The 17,541-nt window shown below is 39.0% G+C and overlaps 1 protein-coding gene across 7 annotated transcripts in view; it reads left to right on the plus strand.

The window, feature by feature from the left end:
- Nucleotides 1-17,541, plus strand: part of RAPGEF5 (Rap guanine nucleotide exchange factor 5) — a 224,008-nt gene that overhangs the window by 74,078 nt on the left and 132,389 nt on the right. For all 7 annotated transcript variants that reach the window (XM_082693712.1, XM_082693707.1, XM_082693706.1 and 4 more), the window contains exon 7: nt 7,292-7,340. In XM_082693712.1, coding sequence (XP_082549838.1) covers nt 7,292-7,340 — 49 coding nt within the window. The remainder of the gene's footprint in view (nt 1-7,291; nt 7,341-17,541) is intronic.

A 17,541-nucleotide genomic window follows, 5' to 3' on the forward strand; every position in this document is an offset into this window, starting at 1 on the left:
ATGAGTAAAGGAGTTCATTTCAAGGGTCTTATAATAAACTATAATATAATAAACTATTGGGGATCCCAACTAAATGGGAGGTTTCGTTATCCTGTGAAAGCTCACCGCTCAGTTTGTATCTTATCTGAAAGCATGTTGTTTAAGGAGCATGTCTATCTGTTTCTTTCTGGAGTTCGTTTTTTTTTTTTAAAGATTTTATTTATTTATTTATTTATTTGACAGACAGAGATCACAAGTAGGCAGAGAGGCAGGTAGAAAGAAAGAGAGGAGGAAGCAGGCTATCCGCGGAGCGGACAGCCCGATGCGGGGCTCGATCCCAGGACCCTGGGATCATGACCTGAGCCGAAGGCAGAGGCTTTAACCCACTGAGCCACCCAGGCGCCCCTCTTTCTGGAGTTCTTAATGTCCTTACTAGCTTAAGATTTTAGAGTGGTTTAAAGATGAGTATATTTGGGAAGAGAATTGGATTATGTTTCTTCTTCCATTTAATATAGAAAATTGAGAAAATAGCTTCTAGGTTTGTAAAACATTTCCATCACGGTATCAAAAATCAAATGTTTCTAAATAGATTTACTAAAAACCTTTAGGAAATCTTTGGCAATTTATTCAAAGGTACATGAGATACATATTATTGGGGTATAAGCAGGGAGGATGTGGCCCCACTGGGGGAGTTGGGTAGCATTCAAGAGAAGACAGTAACTTAGGTGGGACCTGAAGGACAAGTAAGTGACGGTCACACAAAGTGGGGAGCTGGACAAGCATTCCAGAGAGAGAGAAGAACATGTGGAAAGGCCCAACTGAGGAAAGAACATGGCCCTTTTAGAGAATTTACAGGAGTTCTGTTTTACTAAAACTGGAGCATTGACTTCTTTTTTTTGAAACATAGATTTTTGAGAGGGGTAATGGAGATAGAGTACTGAAGACCAGATCAGAAGAACACTACATATGCAGTGTTAGTCATTGGACTCTGTCATAGTGTCACGGGCCAGTATCTGAAGAGTTTTTTAGCAAGAGATGTAATGTAAAATTTATATTGTAAGGTGAGTAGTTTTGCTATAAAGAATGATGTGGTCTGAAGAGAGAAAAGTTAGAGACAACAGTCTGAATGGGAAAAAATGATGGGCTGAGCTAAGGCAGGGACAACTCACTTTTTGGCTTGAGTCCCTGGGTGCATGGTAGTACCATTCACTGACATGGTATGTGGGACTTGGGGCAATTATACAGGGTAGGAAGAAGTGGTAAGAAAGTGATTTCACATTTGGGAGTGGGTAGTTGGAGCTGCTCATGGAACACTGAGATCCAGGAGGTGAAAGGCCCTAGAGATACAGATATACTAGAAGCACTGTGAGTAAATGAAATGACCTATGAAGAATGAGCAGAGAAGGTCTAGTGGGCTGAGGATAGATTCCTAAGGATCATTAAAATTTAAAATTTAAAGGTAGAAGAAAATTTAAAGGTAGAAGAAAAGGAGAGCCTTGGGAGAAGAGAAATAGTAGCCAGAGAGGAAAGAGAAAAGCCTGGAGTATGTAGTGTCATGAAATCCTAGTGGTTAAGAAGAGAACAGGAAACAGATTCAAATCCTATGGACAAGACCCAGTAAATAAAGAGTGCTGCCTCCAGTTCAGTTAGCTGTTTTCTCCTGTGGATACTGTCTCTTCCTCAAGAAGCTGAACAGAAAATGTTCTACACAAAATACAACCCAGATACTGATCTTTCTGGATGTTATCAGTTTGGTGGTTTTTTTTTTTTTTTTTTTTGAGGCGGGGCAGGGGGAGGCCCTGAATGTCATCCTTCTAGTAATATTCCTAAACACATTGTTATTTCATCTGAGTAATCTCATTTCCATTGTTAATTCACACTTTGCTTGTGATCACCTAAAAACTACCAGATCTTTTTAACATGAACCTCTGTCAAAGTAGATGCATGTACATATGGTCAACTTGAATAGCAGATTTAAAAAACTTAAGTGGAAGACCTTATTCTAGTGCATCTTGTTGCTTTCAGGTCACTTCTACCTACATATTAGTCTTTGAATGGTCAGCTGTTGTAATAAAATTAATAGGTATAACTGTATATGTTCAACAGAGTCTCCTACATAAGATTTTTTAATAGCCTTGAAATAGCTGAGTAAGCATATCTTACCATCCTAGCATGCTTAACAAATACATCTTCAATGTGGTGACAGCAGTTCCTGGGAAAACAACTATTTGTTAAATAAACTGTTAGGTGGAGAGCAGCAGTGTCTAGACAGATGTATAAATAACTTTCTTAATTTTCTAATTATTGGTTTCTAATTATTGCTTTTCTAATAATAGGTAATCACAAGATTATCCACATGTCAGGCTTGTGGCAATATTAGTTCTTTGGAACAACATAGTGACTTTGGAAAGAGGAAAACAGGCCTCTGAGGAAGGAACAAAGGAAATTGTAACTTAGCTCCTGGGTGTTCCTTCCTCGGACAGAGGTCTAGCCAAGGCTCACTGTTCAGTTTGTGTTTTATCTGAAAGCGTGCTGTTTAAGGAGCATGTCTATCTGTTTCTTTCTGGAGTTCTTAATGTCCTTACTAGCTTAAGATTTTAGAGTGGTTTAAAGATGAGTATATTTGGGAATAGAACAGGGAAGAGAATTGGATTATGTTTCGTCTTCCATTTAATATAGAAAATTGAGAAAATAGCTTCTAGGTTTGTAAAACATTTCCATCACGGTATCAAAAATCAAATGTTTCTAAATAGATTTACTGAAAACCTTTAGGAAGTCTTTGGCAATTTATTCAAAGTTAGTTTGTGAGGACAGTGCTTTGGTTAGCTAAGGCCTTTGCCACAATTTTTCTGTCTTCCCAAAATGACCTTCATATTAGGCAACGTGGCTTTCAGGGGTCTCTTCCTCCAAGTCTTCTCAGTGAACCTCTCCCAGAGATGCTCCCTGGTACTCAGGGTGTGCACTTGACGCTTCCTCTTGCCTCTTGAGCCTTGGCATTGCCACAAAACAACTTAGTGAGCCTTCGGATTTGGGGGGCTGAAGGTACAACTAAAGTGCCAAAGAGAAGACAAAACACTAGAAGTAAGACCAGCTCTCACTCTTGTTGAATTTCAGGGCTGTTTAGTGAACAGCCCTGCTGATTGTTGAAGAAGTTTAAAATATTGCAACATGCTTCTGATGGGTCACAAGGGGAGAGGGACACTTTCAACAAATGTCTTCTTTGTCCCTTAATTACCCTAGCTGTATAGATATTCACAAGAGCAGATACACCCTAAGCTACAGATGTGTTTTTAATTATTTAGTGCTCTTGTATATTGAATCAACTATGATTTCAGTTAAAGTTTCAGCATCTTAAAAGTGTCCTTGCAGTTTTCCTTGTTCTTCAGCCGCTGGAACTGCTGATGCAGGAACTCGGTCTTATCATTTGATTGGATTATAGCATAATTCTAGAGCTACACTACAGGGAAGGCCATGTTCTTCACAAATGAATTAAGTTAGAGGAGAACAACCTACAAAGGAAAGATGGATTGCCTTTTGAAATGATTATAAGATTAAAAGTTGAGACTTGGGAAAACTAAGATAACCTTATTGAACAGAACAGTGATGGTCAAACCTAGAGTCCATCACTTAAGGGCCTTTGAAACCACAGCAGAGCAAGTTTTCTGCACTCTCCCGCAGAGTCGGACTTAGTTGGGGCTTAGTGTCCAAAGTTTTTTTAAAGCTCCCCAGGTGATTTTAAAGTACAGTCAGACTTGGGAACTACCAAAATAGCTTGATGAAAATCCAAGCTAGTTAAAGAAAGCATTTCTTAATAAAGCAGTGACTCCATAGCTATTTGATAACAAGAAGCATGAGGGGAAAAAATGAGGAGCAGAGATTTTAGTGAACAGTTTGTAGAGGTTTACCATCTCTTATTCACTTTTGAAGCACAAGAGCTCTGGAAAACAAGTTTCTCAGTACTTACTCAGTGACAAAACCTAACCTACTCTGAACATATATAGTGGAAAGTCCCAAGGCCTTTTTCTAGTCTTCCATTGTCTCATTTGGTATGAATAATTACACATTTCACTGCAGAAATTTATTCATGTGTCTGATTTCTGATGATGAGTTGTTGCCCCAGACCTCCCTGAGGATGTGACATTGATAGAGTCCCTCTCTGAAATGGATAAAAGTTGGAATTCTGAACTACATCTAGCCCCAGGGGGTGCAGATCTTGGTGGGGAAGGGCTGTCATGGGGAAGGTCAAGGTAATAGTGTACCCTCCTTCTACTCACCGAGGCAGTGGATTAGCACCTACATTAAATAGAAAAAATGGCCAGTAGCAGCACATGGCTCTTGGCTCTGGCCACATCCATGTCTTGAGCCCAATCTTAGAAGAGGGTTCATTTCAGCCACAGAGAAAAACGAAGGTTAACCATCAACACGAGTAGATCAAATAGAAAAATAGTCATTTTCTTATAAAAGACTCCTCGGGAGAACAAACTGTCTCAGACTTTGGTGGTTTGGAACTACACATTTATTATCTCAAACAGTTCCTGACTGTCAGGAATTCGGAGCATCTCACAGCTGGGCCGCTTTTGCTCGGGGCGGCTCAGGAAGTTGTCAGAATGGGAGCCAGGATCCCGGCTGTCTGGTGCTGGGACCGGGACTTTGTGTTCAGTGCCAACCAGTTCCTTCCTAGAAAATTCTAGTTTCTGTTTCTGCAGCTGCCCAAAGTTTCAGTTTTCAGTATAAACGTAATAATTATTGGCAGAGGAGGCCCTGCGTCCTTCTGATATTCCGTTCTGAAGAGACCTCCTGGGAGTAGCTTCTTAGTGGAGAATGCCTTCTCCTTGTTGTTTTTCTCTCCCCCTAGATCCTTCCCATGGTTTTCCAGAAGTTGCATAGGCATCCACCTCCTGTGGGCTAGTGAGTGACTGTTGATGACTGCTCTGGATAATACCAGGAAAAGACAGACAGATCCCTGCTTCGGTGGAGCCTCCTCTAGAAGACAGCACTTAGTCATTCATTTGAAAACTAGTAAATACTTGGCAGTGTGCTCTCAAAAAAGAAAAAAGGTTCTGTGGAGATGCTGTAGGAACATACAATAAGATCTTAGCTAGTTTGTGTTTTTGCTTGATCAGTGCTTTGTCCTTTGTGTTTTATACCTACCCGTAGGGTGTTTGTCAAAAGCATTCTGGGGCAAAAACATGGAAGCTGTTGCATACCCCACTCCGCATAACACACTTTTAAATCCTCCCTGACTACAGACACTCGGGGGATTTTGTGTGGTTCTGTAGGGTAGTCTCATTTACTTTAAAACTTTTTTTTTTTTTTTTTTTAACTTAGGTTCTTTCTACATTCACCTGTGAAGTTCTCGTCTCATTGCCTCTGTCCCCTCCTTCCAGCTCGGCAGAAATGTTGTGTCCTTTCCTCACGCATTCCCTTTCTCCCTTTCTTGCCCTACCTCATCTTTGAAAGGATGAGGTGTTATACAAAGCTGGGAATCTAATACCTTCCTTTTCTGAGCTTTTTGTCTTTTGAGACATTTCTGATTAGAAGAAGAAAAACTGAAGATCTGCTGAAGAGAATTTGGGGAAACGGAGAGGAGGCTGAGGAAGACTGTTTTTGATCTTCTGTAAGCAAAGGAAGGGATCTGCCTCTGGCTACTCCCCCCCCCCCCCCCCCCAGTCTGTGCTTTCTTCCTGGCCGTGAACCCCCCGCTGGGATCTTCCCTGTGAGGTCATAAAATCAGAAAGCCGTTGACCAGATCCTAGTGGATGTTTATGGTCTGCCTCTTTGCCCCAAGTATTTGTGACAGGGCGAGGGAAGAAAATCCTGAATAGAGAAGGTGATAGAACCGTTACAAATATGTCAAGTATGCAGTAAGTGATGTTTTTAGTGTGTGGCTGTTTTTATTTGACTACCCGTACAAGTATTTGTAAAGGTTTTTCTCTGGTCATGTATGCCTTCTCTTTCCCATCGCGCTCTTTTTCTCCCTAAGTTGTTCAACTGCAGATTATCCTACTGTGAGCATTTTCAGAACTTGGAGAGGGACTGATGGACTTCTCATTACTGCATAATTTCCCAGAGAGGGATCATCCAGAGGTATCAAAGAATGGGCTAAATGAAGAGTAAGCCCTTCTGCGTGGGAAGCATAGTAGCCAGGAGGGGAAAACACAGCAGTAAGGCAGTGGTGGTGGGGAGAGAGGAGAGCTGCCTTCCTCAGGGGCCATGATCCTGGCAGCTGAGAGAGCAGTCCACAGCAGGGTCCCAGAGGGTAGCATATAGATCTACTTTTGCCTTCAAGTAAATGAATATAAATTGGATTAACTTCAATAGCAAGTCTTATGTAACCTTGAACTTGTGTGTTCTCCCTTTAAAATGTCATTAGTATAATAAGCTGCAGGGTGCTTCCGGACTCACCAGCACCTCCAAACACCTGAACATATGCACACTTCTGAGCTTAAAAGACCGTCCTAGAGAGGAATGAGCTTGTGCATTGTGGAGTTTTTATTGCTGCTAAACATAGATTTCCCAAAGATTATCTTCATGGTATCTTTTTTTTAAATCTTGTCTTTGAAAGTGACTAGGGTTATCATTTTTGTCTCTTTTTTTATGTTCCTCTTTGGGAATGCTTTTAGGAAAGGATTTAAGCCTTCAAAGTTGAGGGGGAGTGAGTGTGTGCGGAGAGAGAGAGACTGGGAGCAAGCAGAAATGTGGACAAACAAGTGGGGTTGAGGGGTTTTAAAGGTCGTCTTGTCTGTTCCCATTTCACCTCCCCTGGGACAGGGTGGTGCTTGCTTTTCTGGGGCATGTTTTCCAAAATGGCTGCTGTAAACCTGCCAGACTTCAAATGAGCATTGATTGTGTTTGAGTAGAGATCCAAGTACACCAGGACCACCTATTTAATTTTTCTAGAATTTCTGTGTAAGCTAGAATCTTTGAAGGGTTAAAGAGTGTTTAATATCTTTACCAAGGTGTCATGCATGTTTTAGTAATTGATTATTTGTGTCATTTCTAAGTATTTTATAATTACTGTTTTGAGGCTTTTCCCCAAAATACCAGTGTTTTACAATGTATACATTCTGGCAACTGCCTAATTTCTTGTGAAAGTAAGTCAATATGATTCTTCCAGATTTTTGGCCTAAAATTTCTATGCAGAGGGTTTTCCCTGATACTAAAAACAAACAAAACCCCAAAATGGGACAGCAAATATAATTTCTATTGCCATAACTCCTAATTTTGGTTCATACCTAAACACAAAGTACTGCTTTTGATAACTACATTTTTCTTATTCTAATTTGATCTTTTCCCCCTAATATCTTACCAGGTACAGAGAGAACTAGCAGCTGTTATTGCTTTGAAAGCAAGGAAGTCTGGTGAGTAGTCTTTCCTGGAACTGGGTGTATCTCAGGAAGTTTAGGTGCAGAATACAGAAAAATATCACTGTTTCTTTTTAAAATGATCTATTCTGCCATTGAAATAGCACAGAATACTTTATGTAGTTCTTTAAAATTTCACTGCTTTGCTTTCATATTTTAAGGAAAACTGAAATTAAAAATCAAAAAAATATGTCTGTAATCTGTTGCAACCATGAAGAAAGTCTCTGTACACAACCCAAGAAGCAAATCACATTGCATTTACCTATCGTAATTTCAGAGGAAAATAACACGAAGTTGGTCTTTGTTTAAGGGTATATTTTTCACCTCAAAGCAGTTTCTTCTAAAAATAATTATGTAATAACTTTAAAAGCAAGCTTTTATGTAGGACTAATTGCGTGGATCTGATCCCTGATACCTGTAGGACACAATCTGGAAGTGATCTGTGGAAAGGAAAAGGGAGCTTTCAAATACATTTTGAAGGAGAGAAAGCCATACTCTGGTGAAATTCAATATGAGATGGAGACTTAGTGAGGTAGAAAAACACTTAGGAAGAGTGGGAGAAGGGGGCATTGTTTGCTGTTCAGAGGGAGGAGGTCATTGCTGAATAGAATGACAAACTGAGGGGAAATGCTACTTGGATCACAGCAAACTGGAGTAAGACTTTTCGGGCAGAAAGACTATGACAAAAATCGAAGACATAAATGGAACAGAAATGCCTCAAAAACACAAACCATGCATTTTACATTTTTCTTTTTCTACTTAGAAACGCTAAGAGTTTGCTTTTCCCTCAGTTACTTTTTGAATCCAATACACCTTAGTGTGAATGAGCTTTCCCCACGTAATCTCTTCTGCTTGTTGCTTTGGTTGATGGAGAGGACACAGAGCCTGCATGCCATAAAGGCGGAGAGAGGATGCGAAGAACAGCCATCTTGACCCCCGGGGTAATGAGGAGGGGGCAGCCTGGATAGGGCTCATAAGTGCCAGCGTTAGATCGTGGTTGCTTGCGTAGGTGGAAGCCTGATGGAGAAAGGACATCAGTATAGAGGTTTTGGGAGAGAGGGCCAAGAGACCAATTCTGCTAGAGCTGCCCTTCGTTCCCGTAATCATAAGGAAACAAAACCTATGGTCTGTTTGAGTTGGAATGGTAGGATTTTTTTTTTTTTAAGTTTCAGAAAAAAGGGAAATAATAAACTTGCAGTGTGTCATTGCTAGAGAAAAACAGAGCAAATAAATATAGATAGGCTGGAGAAGTGGGAGGGAAGGGGACATTTGAACAAAACCCTGCAATCAGTGAAGGGATGAGCCATGTGGAGAGCCGAAAAGAGCATCTGGGCACAGGTACGTAAAATATAAGACTTAGGTGAAGGGTTTATTTTTCTGGGTTTGTTGTTTGGGTGTTTAGGCTTATGAATGTCCAGTTGCCCCAGCTCTTCTGTTGAAGAGACCATCTTTCTTTCATTGAATTGCTTTTATGCCTTTGTCAAAAATAAGTTGGGCATATTTGTGTGGGTATATTTTGAGGTTCTGTGTTGTTGTTGATTGAACAGATTCTGTTGGTATGCACCCGTCTTGATTACTGTAGCTATATATAATCCTTCTAGGATTTATTTTCATGTCAGTAGTATAGATCTGCATCATCAGTAGTTTTGTTAGCTAAATATATGTACACTTTATTTAACTAATTCTTGGCTGTACATTTAGGTTTTTAATTTTTTTCCTATTTTAAATAATAATAGAAGGACCTAAATATATATTCTTGTGCTTATGTTATTTTTGCTCTTTTCCAATTATTTTCTCATTATTATATATAAAAGTATATAAATGTTAAAATTGGAATATCTAGGTTTATAGCTAGGTGTAGACACTGTTAAAGTTTTGTTCTTCATGTTTAGGACTTTAAATCATCTGCAGTTTGTTTTTATATATGCTGTCAGGTAGAAATCAAATTTTATGTTTTCTTTATGCTAAGCCAGTTACCCCAGGAGCATTTATTGGACATGATGCTAACTCTATCATACGTGGAATTCATATATATTATTTCAATTACCTACCAGAACTTTATAATAATAAGACTTTTTCTGGGGTAGGAATAGGCAAATCTCTTTTTACCTTTCTTCTTCTTTTCATAGTATTTTTTTGGTTAGGTTCTGTGAAATCTCCTTCAGAATTTTTAAAAGTATATTGCATTTATAGATCTCTAGATAAATTTGACATTTGTGAAGTAAGTGTTTCCATCCATGAACTGAGGATATCTTATTTTTTCAAATTTTTAGTACTGCTGTGAAAATTTATCTGTAAGGCCTTGTACATTTTGTTTGTATTTTTAGTTACCTTGTGATTTTGGTAACTATTGTAAATGAACTATTTTTCTGTTCTCTCTCTCTTTTTTAGTTCTCTTCTGTGATGGTTTCTCAAGTCTTCATCTTTCATAATACTTTTTGTTTTAATAGATGTACTTTTTTAGGGAAGTTTTGGATTTGCAGAAAAAGTGAACAGAGAGTACAAAAGTTCCCATATACCCTTTGCACCTAGCTGTAGCTGTGCACAGCCTTTCCTACTATCAGCACCTCAGAGTGGCACAATTGTTACAATCAGTGAACCTACACTGACACATCATTATTGCCCCAAATCTATAGTTTACGTTAGGGTTCACTCTGTATTGTACATTTTATAGGTTTGAACAAATGTATAAGGATATGTATCTACCATTATGGTATCATATAAAATAGTTTCCCTGCCCTAAGAATCCTCTGTGCTTCATCTGTTTCTTTCTTTCTCCCAATCCGTGGCAACCATTCATCTTTTTGATGTTTTCATAGTCTTGCCTTGCCAGAAAGTCATGGAGTTGGATTCATACAGTATGTAGCCTTTTCAGATTGGCTCCTTTTGCTTAAAATATTATGCATTTAAGTTTCCTTCATGATTTGTCATGACTTGAAATCTCATTTCTTTTTAACAGTCAGTAACATTCCATTGTCTACATGTTCTACAGTTTATTTATCCATTCATCTGCTGAAGGACATCTTGATTGCTCCCTAGTTTGGGCATTTATGGAATAAATCTGCTATAACACTGTGTAGGTTTCTGTGTAGATGTCAGTTTTCATCTGCTTTGTGTAAATATTAAGGAGCACAATTACTGGATCGTATGGTAGGAGTATTGTTCATTTTATAGGAAACCACCAAATTGCCTGCCAAAGTGGTTATACCATTTTGCATCCCCACCAGCAATGCACGAGACTTACTATTTTTCCATATCTTTGCCAGCATTGGTTGTTCTGAGTGTTCTGGATTTGGGCCATGCTAATAGTAGTGTAGTGGTAACTCACTGTTGTTTTAATTTGTTTTTCCCTGATGACATGAGATGTGGAGCATCTTTCTATATGTTTATTTGCCCACTTTATATCTCTGGTGAAGTATCTGTTAAGGTCTTTGGATTAGTTGTTTTCTTATTTTTGAGTTTCAAGAGTTTTTTTTTTAATATTCTTTGGGGAAGAATCCTTTTTGGGGTATCTTTTTTGCAAATATTTTCTCACAGTCTGTGGCTTGTCTTCTCATTCTCTTCACATGGTCTTTTGAAGAGCAGATATTTTTGAATTTTAATGAAGTCAAGATTTTTTTCCTTAATGCAATCATGTCTTTGATATCTAGAAGATCTAGATATCTAGAAAAGTCATGCAATATTCAAGATCATCTAATTTTTCTCCTACGCATATTCTAGGAATTTTATCATTTTGCATATCCAGTTTGAGTTATTTTTTGTGAAAGGTCAGGTTTATGTCTAGGTTTGGGTTTTTTTTGCATGTCGATATCTAGTTGTTGCAGTATCATTTGATGAAAAGACTCTTCTTTATCCATTACGTTTCCTTTGCTCCTTTGTCAAAGATCAGTGACATATTTTTGTGGGTCTGTTTCTAGGCTCTCCATCATTCGATTGATCCATTTGTCTGTTATTTCTGTAATGCTCCACTGTCTTGATTATTGTGGCTTTCTGGTAAGTGTTGACATCGTATAGTGTCAGTCCTCCAACTTTTGTTCTTCTTTACACTTGATCTGAGCCAAAATTTGTGTTGGCTATTCTGGATCTTTTCCTTCCATATAAACTTTAGAATTAGTTTGTTAATATCCACATCTATTGTCTTTTATATTTGGTAACTTCTACTGTATGAGATTTTGGGTCTAGCAAAAATGTAAAACTCAAATGAATTCTAATAACTTGTCTTAAAATGATCTGGGATTTCCCATATGGGCAAATATATCATCTATCAGTAATGACTAGTTTGTCTCATCCATCTAAGTAAATCCTTTTTATCTCATACTATTTTATTAGACAGAGTCTTCCTATATAAGGTTGACTAAGGTGATGATAGTTGGCATTCTCATTTTGTCCTTGGCTTTAAATATAATATTTTTGATTAGAAAAGTAACATGAGGGTGCCTGGGTGGCTCAGTGGGTTGGGCATCTGCCTTCAGCTAAGGTCATGATCCTAGGGTCCTGGGATTAAGTCCTATATCAGGCTCCCTGATCCTAGGGGAGTCTGCTTCTACCTCTGCCCTTCCTTTCACTTGTTCCATCAATCTCTCTCCCTCTCTCTCAAATAAATAAATGAAGTTTTAGAAAAAAAAGAATAACATGAGTCAACAAGATTATTTTACAGATGGAGAGGGTGGTTGGGTTATGGACGTTGGGGAGGGTATGTGCTGTGGTGAGATCTGTGAAGTGTGTAAACCTGATGATTCACAAATCTATACCCCTGGGACAAATAATACATTATATGTTAATTTTTAAAAAGGATTATTTTAGTGAGAAACAAAGACATTACTCTCCTGCACTCTCAAACAAATTCGGTAAGCAGTGTAAAGACAGAAATAACCAATAAGTCCAACAAGTTGTATACTGAAATATTCAAAGAATCCAAATATGAAAAGTACTAGAGATACTTACCTGTTTAACTCCGTACTCTCATCATTTGAGTTGACGTTGAGAGGAGATGAAAAATGACAATGGCAAGATACAAGAGAGGCTATCATAGGTCTGGCATTCCTTCGTGCCTTTCTCAGATTCTAATTTGGCACCTGCTGTATTCCAGGTACAGTATAAGATGTGAGGATAATGGCAAAGATAAATGTGACCCCTACTGTTTTTAAATTACAACAGATGTTTCATAAATGGAAAACATTAATGAACCACTGGCTGTTTGAAAAAGAGGAACGTATTACTATGTGGTTAGGAGGTGATAAAATGCAGAGACATTCAGCATAGCCTTAATTAGAGTTCCAGCTGCAGAATGGTGCTTTCTGTGTATGTTGATGTGGCTTTCTAACACTATTCTAAGGTGGTTTTTCAAGGAAGAAGAAAAAGAGGTTGGTGTACATCTAATAAAAAGTATGAAAATGATAGCATGACTGGGGCTTGGCAAAAGGAATTGATTACCCTAATATCTTATGTCTTATAGTAAAACTGTTAATTAGGGCTCAGGTGGTCATGCCAGATTTATGTCTCATTGCCAAGGGTTATTAAAACAAGAATTAGTATGAAGCAAAAGTTTTTTATTTCAGCTCACCCTACAAATAGAAATAAAAGTAACTGCCAATCGATAGATTATATAAATGATTCAAGGCTCTAGCTTAGTAAAAAATCCATTTTGTTGTAATTTTCTAAAAGGCCATTAGGATGTGCCTTTAAACAGTCTTCTCCTCCAAATGTTAACCTTAGTGACTGTGAATAGCATTTTAAGGCTTCAACAGATTTACAAAAATTAGCAGAGATATCCTTGCACGTTCTTTTTGTTCGATTGCTTATTCTGCTGCTAATGTTAGCTAATTAGAGTCTAGGGAGATATGTTTTTTCCCTTTTGCATGAATCTACAGCCAAAGCACTTTCAGCTCTCATTATCTTTAGATCATATGAAATTTGTGCCGTGGTGGGCTTCTATTTCTGGAAAGCCAAAAATACCATATTGGTAAATCTCCTTGGCAGTTGTTATCTTTTACTCTGTCTGCTTAGCCCATAGCTAGTTAAGTGCTTTAAAACTAAGTATACAGGAAATGAAAGTTTGGAAAAGAAAGAAAGGGGTTCTAGGCTCCGTTTATGCCATTAATTGTCACTGTGACCTTAGCAGAGTGATTTTGATTTTGCATCACGAAGGGATTGATGTAGAATCTGATAACCTGAGAGATGCTTTTCAGCTCTATTATTTAATTATAGCAATACATATTTTTATTAATTACCTTCATTATCCTTAATGGAGTCACACCATTGGGAATATTTTATACAGGATTCTTTTAGGGACAAGTGCTAAAACAAACAAAATGAAAACTGCAAAGTGAATTTATGGGCTCAGAGAACTTCTGGAGTCCATTGCAGCAGAAAGGGAAGAAACCTCTATCTGGGTAGTCTCCACAGATGTCTCACTGGGGACCTTCTTGGAAGAATGACGTGCCCACCTCGGGAGCAGGAGAAGCCTGGTGGGGGTTCGAGACATCAGGGGGCCTGCATACAAGAGAAGACACATGCACGGAGGCTGGGATGGATGTGGCCCCTCCAGGAAAACTAGCTGAAGAGGGACCAGCAGTGAGCGGACACTGTGTATGCTCACCACAGGTGGCGCTGTTTGCATCGTGTCTCAATGTCAGAACAGAATACTGAGAGGAAATGTTGGGTCTGAGATGGCCTAAGCCAGCAAGCTTGCAGCCAGAATATAGCAAGCTTGCAGCCAGCTTGGTTGAAACCAAGTGTTTCAACGTCCAGTCTCCAGTTTTTCCAGCTACACTATGCTTTCCCTCCCTTGTTAGTGATTTTCTGGATTATGGGACTAAAGATGGGATTTGCGGAAAGACGTTCCCATTTTCCACTTTGGTTCCTGAAATGGAAAAAGACCAGATAAAAGCTCATACATTTTTCAAGTAGCAGATAGCAGCATTTTTTTCCCCTCTTCCCAGGATCGATTAGCCAGGGATGGAGGTTTAAGTGGTATTTATGTACCAAGATATTTTATTATTTCTTGGGGATGTTAAGTATATACAATATAAAATAGTATAAAATAGCTTCACTCTATTGTGTTTAATTTGAGCTTTTGGTAAAACTATTTTTAATAGGCTTTAACAAAAAAGATGGAAGGGAAGCCAGTGCTTTTCATTGAAGGTAAATTGTCTGTCCTAGCCTTCTAGATCTTCATGTTTGTTTTTTCATCTTTTAGATCCTATAGTCCAGCTTATTTAGGCATTTGAATGGGTGTGTGATTTCAACAGCCTAGTTGCTACTATTTGCCGTGCAGTGAACTCTGTGCGTGTAACATATTGAAGCAGACAATGCCGGATCTGGTCATCAAGGTGGACCCATCAGGCAGGTTGAGGGGCTTCTGTCACCCCCATAGTCTGCATCAGTTGCCAGCTTTGAAGATCTCCTCTGTTAGTAATAATCACTGGGCATCAGCAACACTTACTAGGAAATTTCAGCAGTGTTAAGCCTCCTTCTTAAGAATGTGTATGTAAGATTGGGGGAAATGAGGTGTTGACAGGAAGCTCTGGTGTGAGACTTGAGGTCTGACACAATTGAAAAAACATATTTTTCTTCAGGGCAGAAGCATTACAAAGACAAGATATTCATGTTGCTTTGTCATGAGAAATGAAATAGATTGATTACTTTTAGCAGTAGAGAATGCTTTGCCTTTTATACTTTTAGAAGAAAAAAAGTAAGCATTAAACCTATGGAATTGCTCCGACTTTTATGATCTCTAAATTTTTACTTTTTATTTTTAGTTGACAGATTTCTCCTTTTCATGGAGAACACTGTTTGACTTGACCCTCTTTCCCTTTTGTAAACCCATAGCTCATGTATAGGAGAAGGCACAATAGAACGAGATTTTAGAGTAGATGTTAATAATACAGTTAAGATGTTAATAATACAGCAAAGACAGCTCCCATGCTAGTACAGTTACTGCTATGTCAGACTTCTTCGACCTTTCTAGTTTTCTGTGATAGTTTATATTGAAAATCTAAAAGTAAAAACTATGATGATCTTCTTTTACAGGTGTTTATTCATCTGGTCTCTGAGGGCTCTAATAATGACTGTTGGAGCTAAAAAATACTCTCATGGCAGAAGTCTGTTGGCTGGATTTTAAATAATGAAAACATTATGCTTAATTTTTAGGGATACTTTCAAACACTTAAATTTTCTCGAGTCTTCCTTAGCCTGCCCCCTAAGGATGCACCTTGTCCTTCCAGAATTGATATTTCCACACGGTATGTTTTTTGTCCTTTTCTTCTCCTTTGCCACGTCCCAGATGCTGCGCCGGCAGCTGACCAGCCGCCATCACTCTCATTCATGGTCAGCCCAGACCTACACTGATTGTCTTGGAGCCCCACTGAATGTGTTCTTTAGCATTTGTCAGCCAAGAGGAAAGAAGTCACATGTGTTTCCCCCTTAAATAATCAACACAACATTGTGGTCTTCCTGATTGATTGATGATGTAGAATTTCTTTTCCCTAGAAGAGAGAGCTTTGCCTAACACCAGGCTGATTGTTGAAGCTTATAAAAATCTCTCTCCTTCTCTGGCACCATAGTAACTCCTTGTTCTAACATTTCCAGAGCCTGTTCTGTCCCCGCTTGCTGGCAGGTTTTGTGCGTCCATATCCCATCTCCTGTAGTGTGTGTTCTTATCAGAGATCAATTCAATGGTTAACAGAGTAGATCTTTCATTTTTTTTAATGGCATAAAACCACAGTAAAAGTCTTAATATAATAATTATCCATGCAATGTCAAGTTAAAGGATCTTTGAAAATGTAAAATTCTTGCAATCAAGAAAATAATAGCGTTGGTAAAACCCAGAAATGATTGAAAATGCACGTAGCAGATGCTTTGTGAATTTTTCTAACTCTCCCACTGGGATACAAAGAAAATTGCCTTTAAAAAAAAAATCCCGTGACACTGTCTTTTGTAATTAGAGCTATTAAGTCTAAATGATAAATAACCATCAATGGCATACTATAAAAGAAAATAGCCCTTTGCCCTGATTTCTCCTTGAACAGCAAGAGATTTGAGTGAATTGAAGTTGGGTTCCTTTAACCCTGAGGATTGTTTAGAATGGAGGAAAGCAAGCAAGCTGATTTTCTTTTTCATCCTTTAGCATGGTCATGTCCATTAAGATAGTAAATGAAACTGCTTTGCCAAGGAGGTGAATAATTTACAACCACAACAGAGTGTGCTCCAGAATGCTGGGGTTTTGTTTTCAAAACAAAGTTCTGTGGGCCACTTCAGGGGCGGTATGTAATGCTTATAAGGCTCAGTAGACAAAGGTAATTATCTCTCTAAACGGGTGCTTGTCCCTGTCTCAGGGAATCAGGCCCTGGGAAGGAGAACTGAGTACTGATGGCACCCATTTCCAGGAACATGAGGGCTCACAGACCGGGCTCTTGTCCTGCATGGTCCAGGACAACGATTTTATGTCATTCAGATTTTTACCTGTTAGTGTTTGTGTTTTATATATGTTGCCAAGCCTCCCTGAGGTTTGGAGCAGAGAGGTGGGTGGAAGGCAGGGGGGGAGGCTTTAGAGGAAGAATCCAGTTTTCTATTTGAGTGCCTGAAAGCGGCTTCTAGCGTTGCAGCTCCTGGGAGCGTTATTTTCTGTGAGGAAACTAGATGAGTATAATGAGTGTACCCTGTGCACAAATTCAATATTAGTTCTACACCCAAGGTCAAATGAAAGTTAATGACCATTTGCACACCAGAGATCTGAAACCCACATTTTACTTCATTCTCATAATGACAAAAAAGGAGAGCAATTTATATTTAAATTGATTTAAATTTCAAAGCATAAACACAGAGGTCTCCCTGGTACTCTCTCCTTGTCGGTGAAACTTCCTGGTAGGGCTCGACTTTCATAAAAAATTGAGCCCCGTCCCATTCCAATTCCCTAGTGTGGGCAGGTTTGCGTTTCCTGTGGAACAACCCTGTTGCTGCCCTGCTGGATTGGTGACACCAACCAAGTGACACTTGGTGACACTTGGGTTGGTGACACTTGACACTGAGTCAGAAGCCAGCGATGCAATCAGGGCCACTTTCTTCAGTGATTCAGGTTGGGCCTTTGTTGGGCCAATTAGTTGACTGAGGTAACTGATGGGTGTCTTTAATCCATGGTGGACAGGGCAGCTTCTCCCTGAAGCCTGCCAGCTCCTTTGTTCTTGGTCTTCTGGGGAGT

The sequence above is a fragment of the Mustela nivalis genome (assembly GCF_964662115.1).
Source record: "Mustela nivalis genome assembly, chromosome: 12".
NCBI lineage: Eukaryota > Metazoa > Chordata > Mammalia > Carnivora > Mustelidae > Mustela > Mustela nivalis.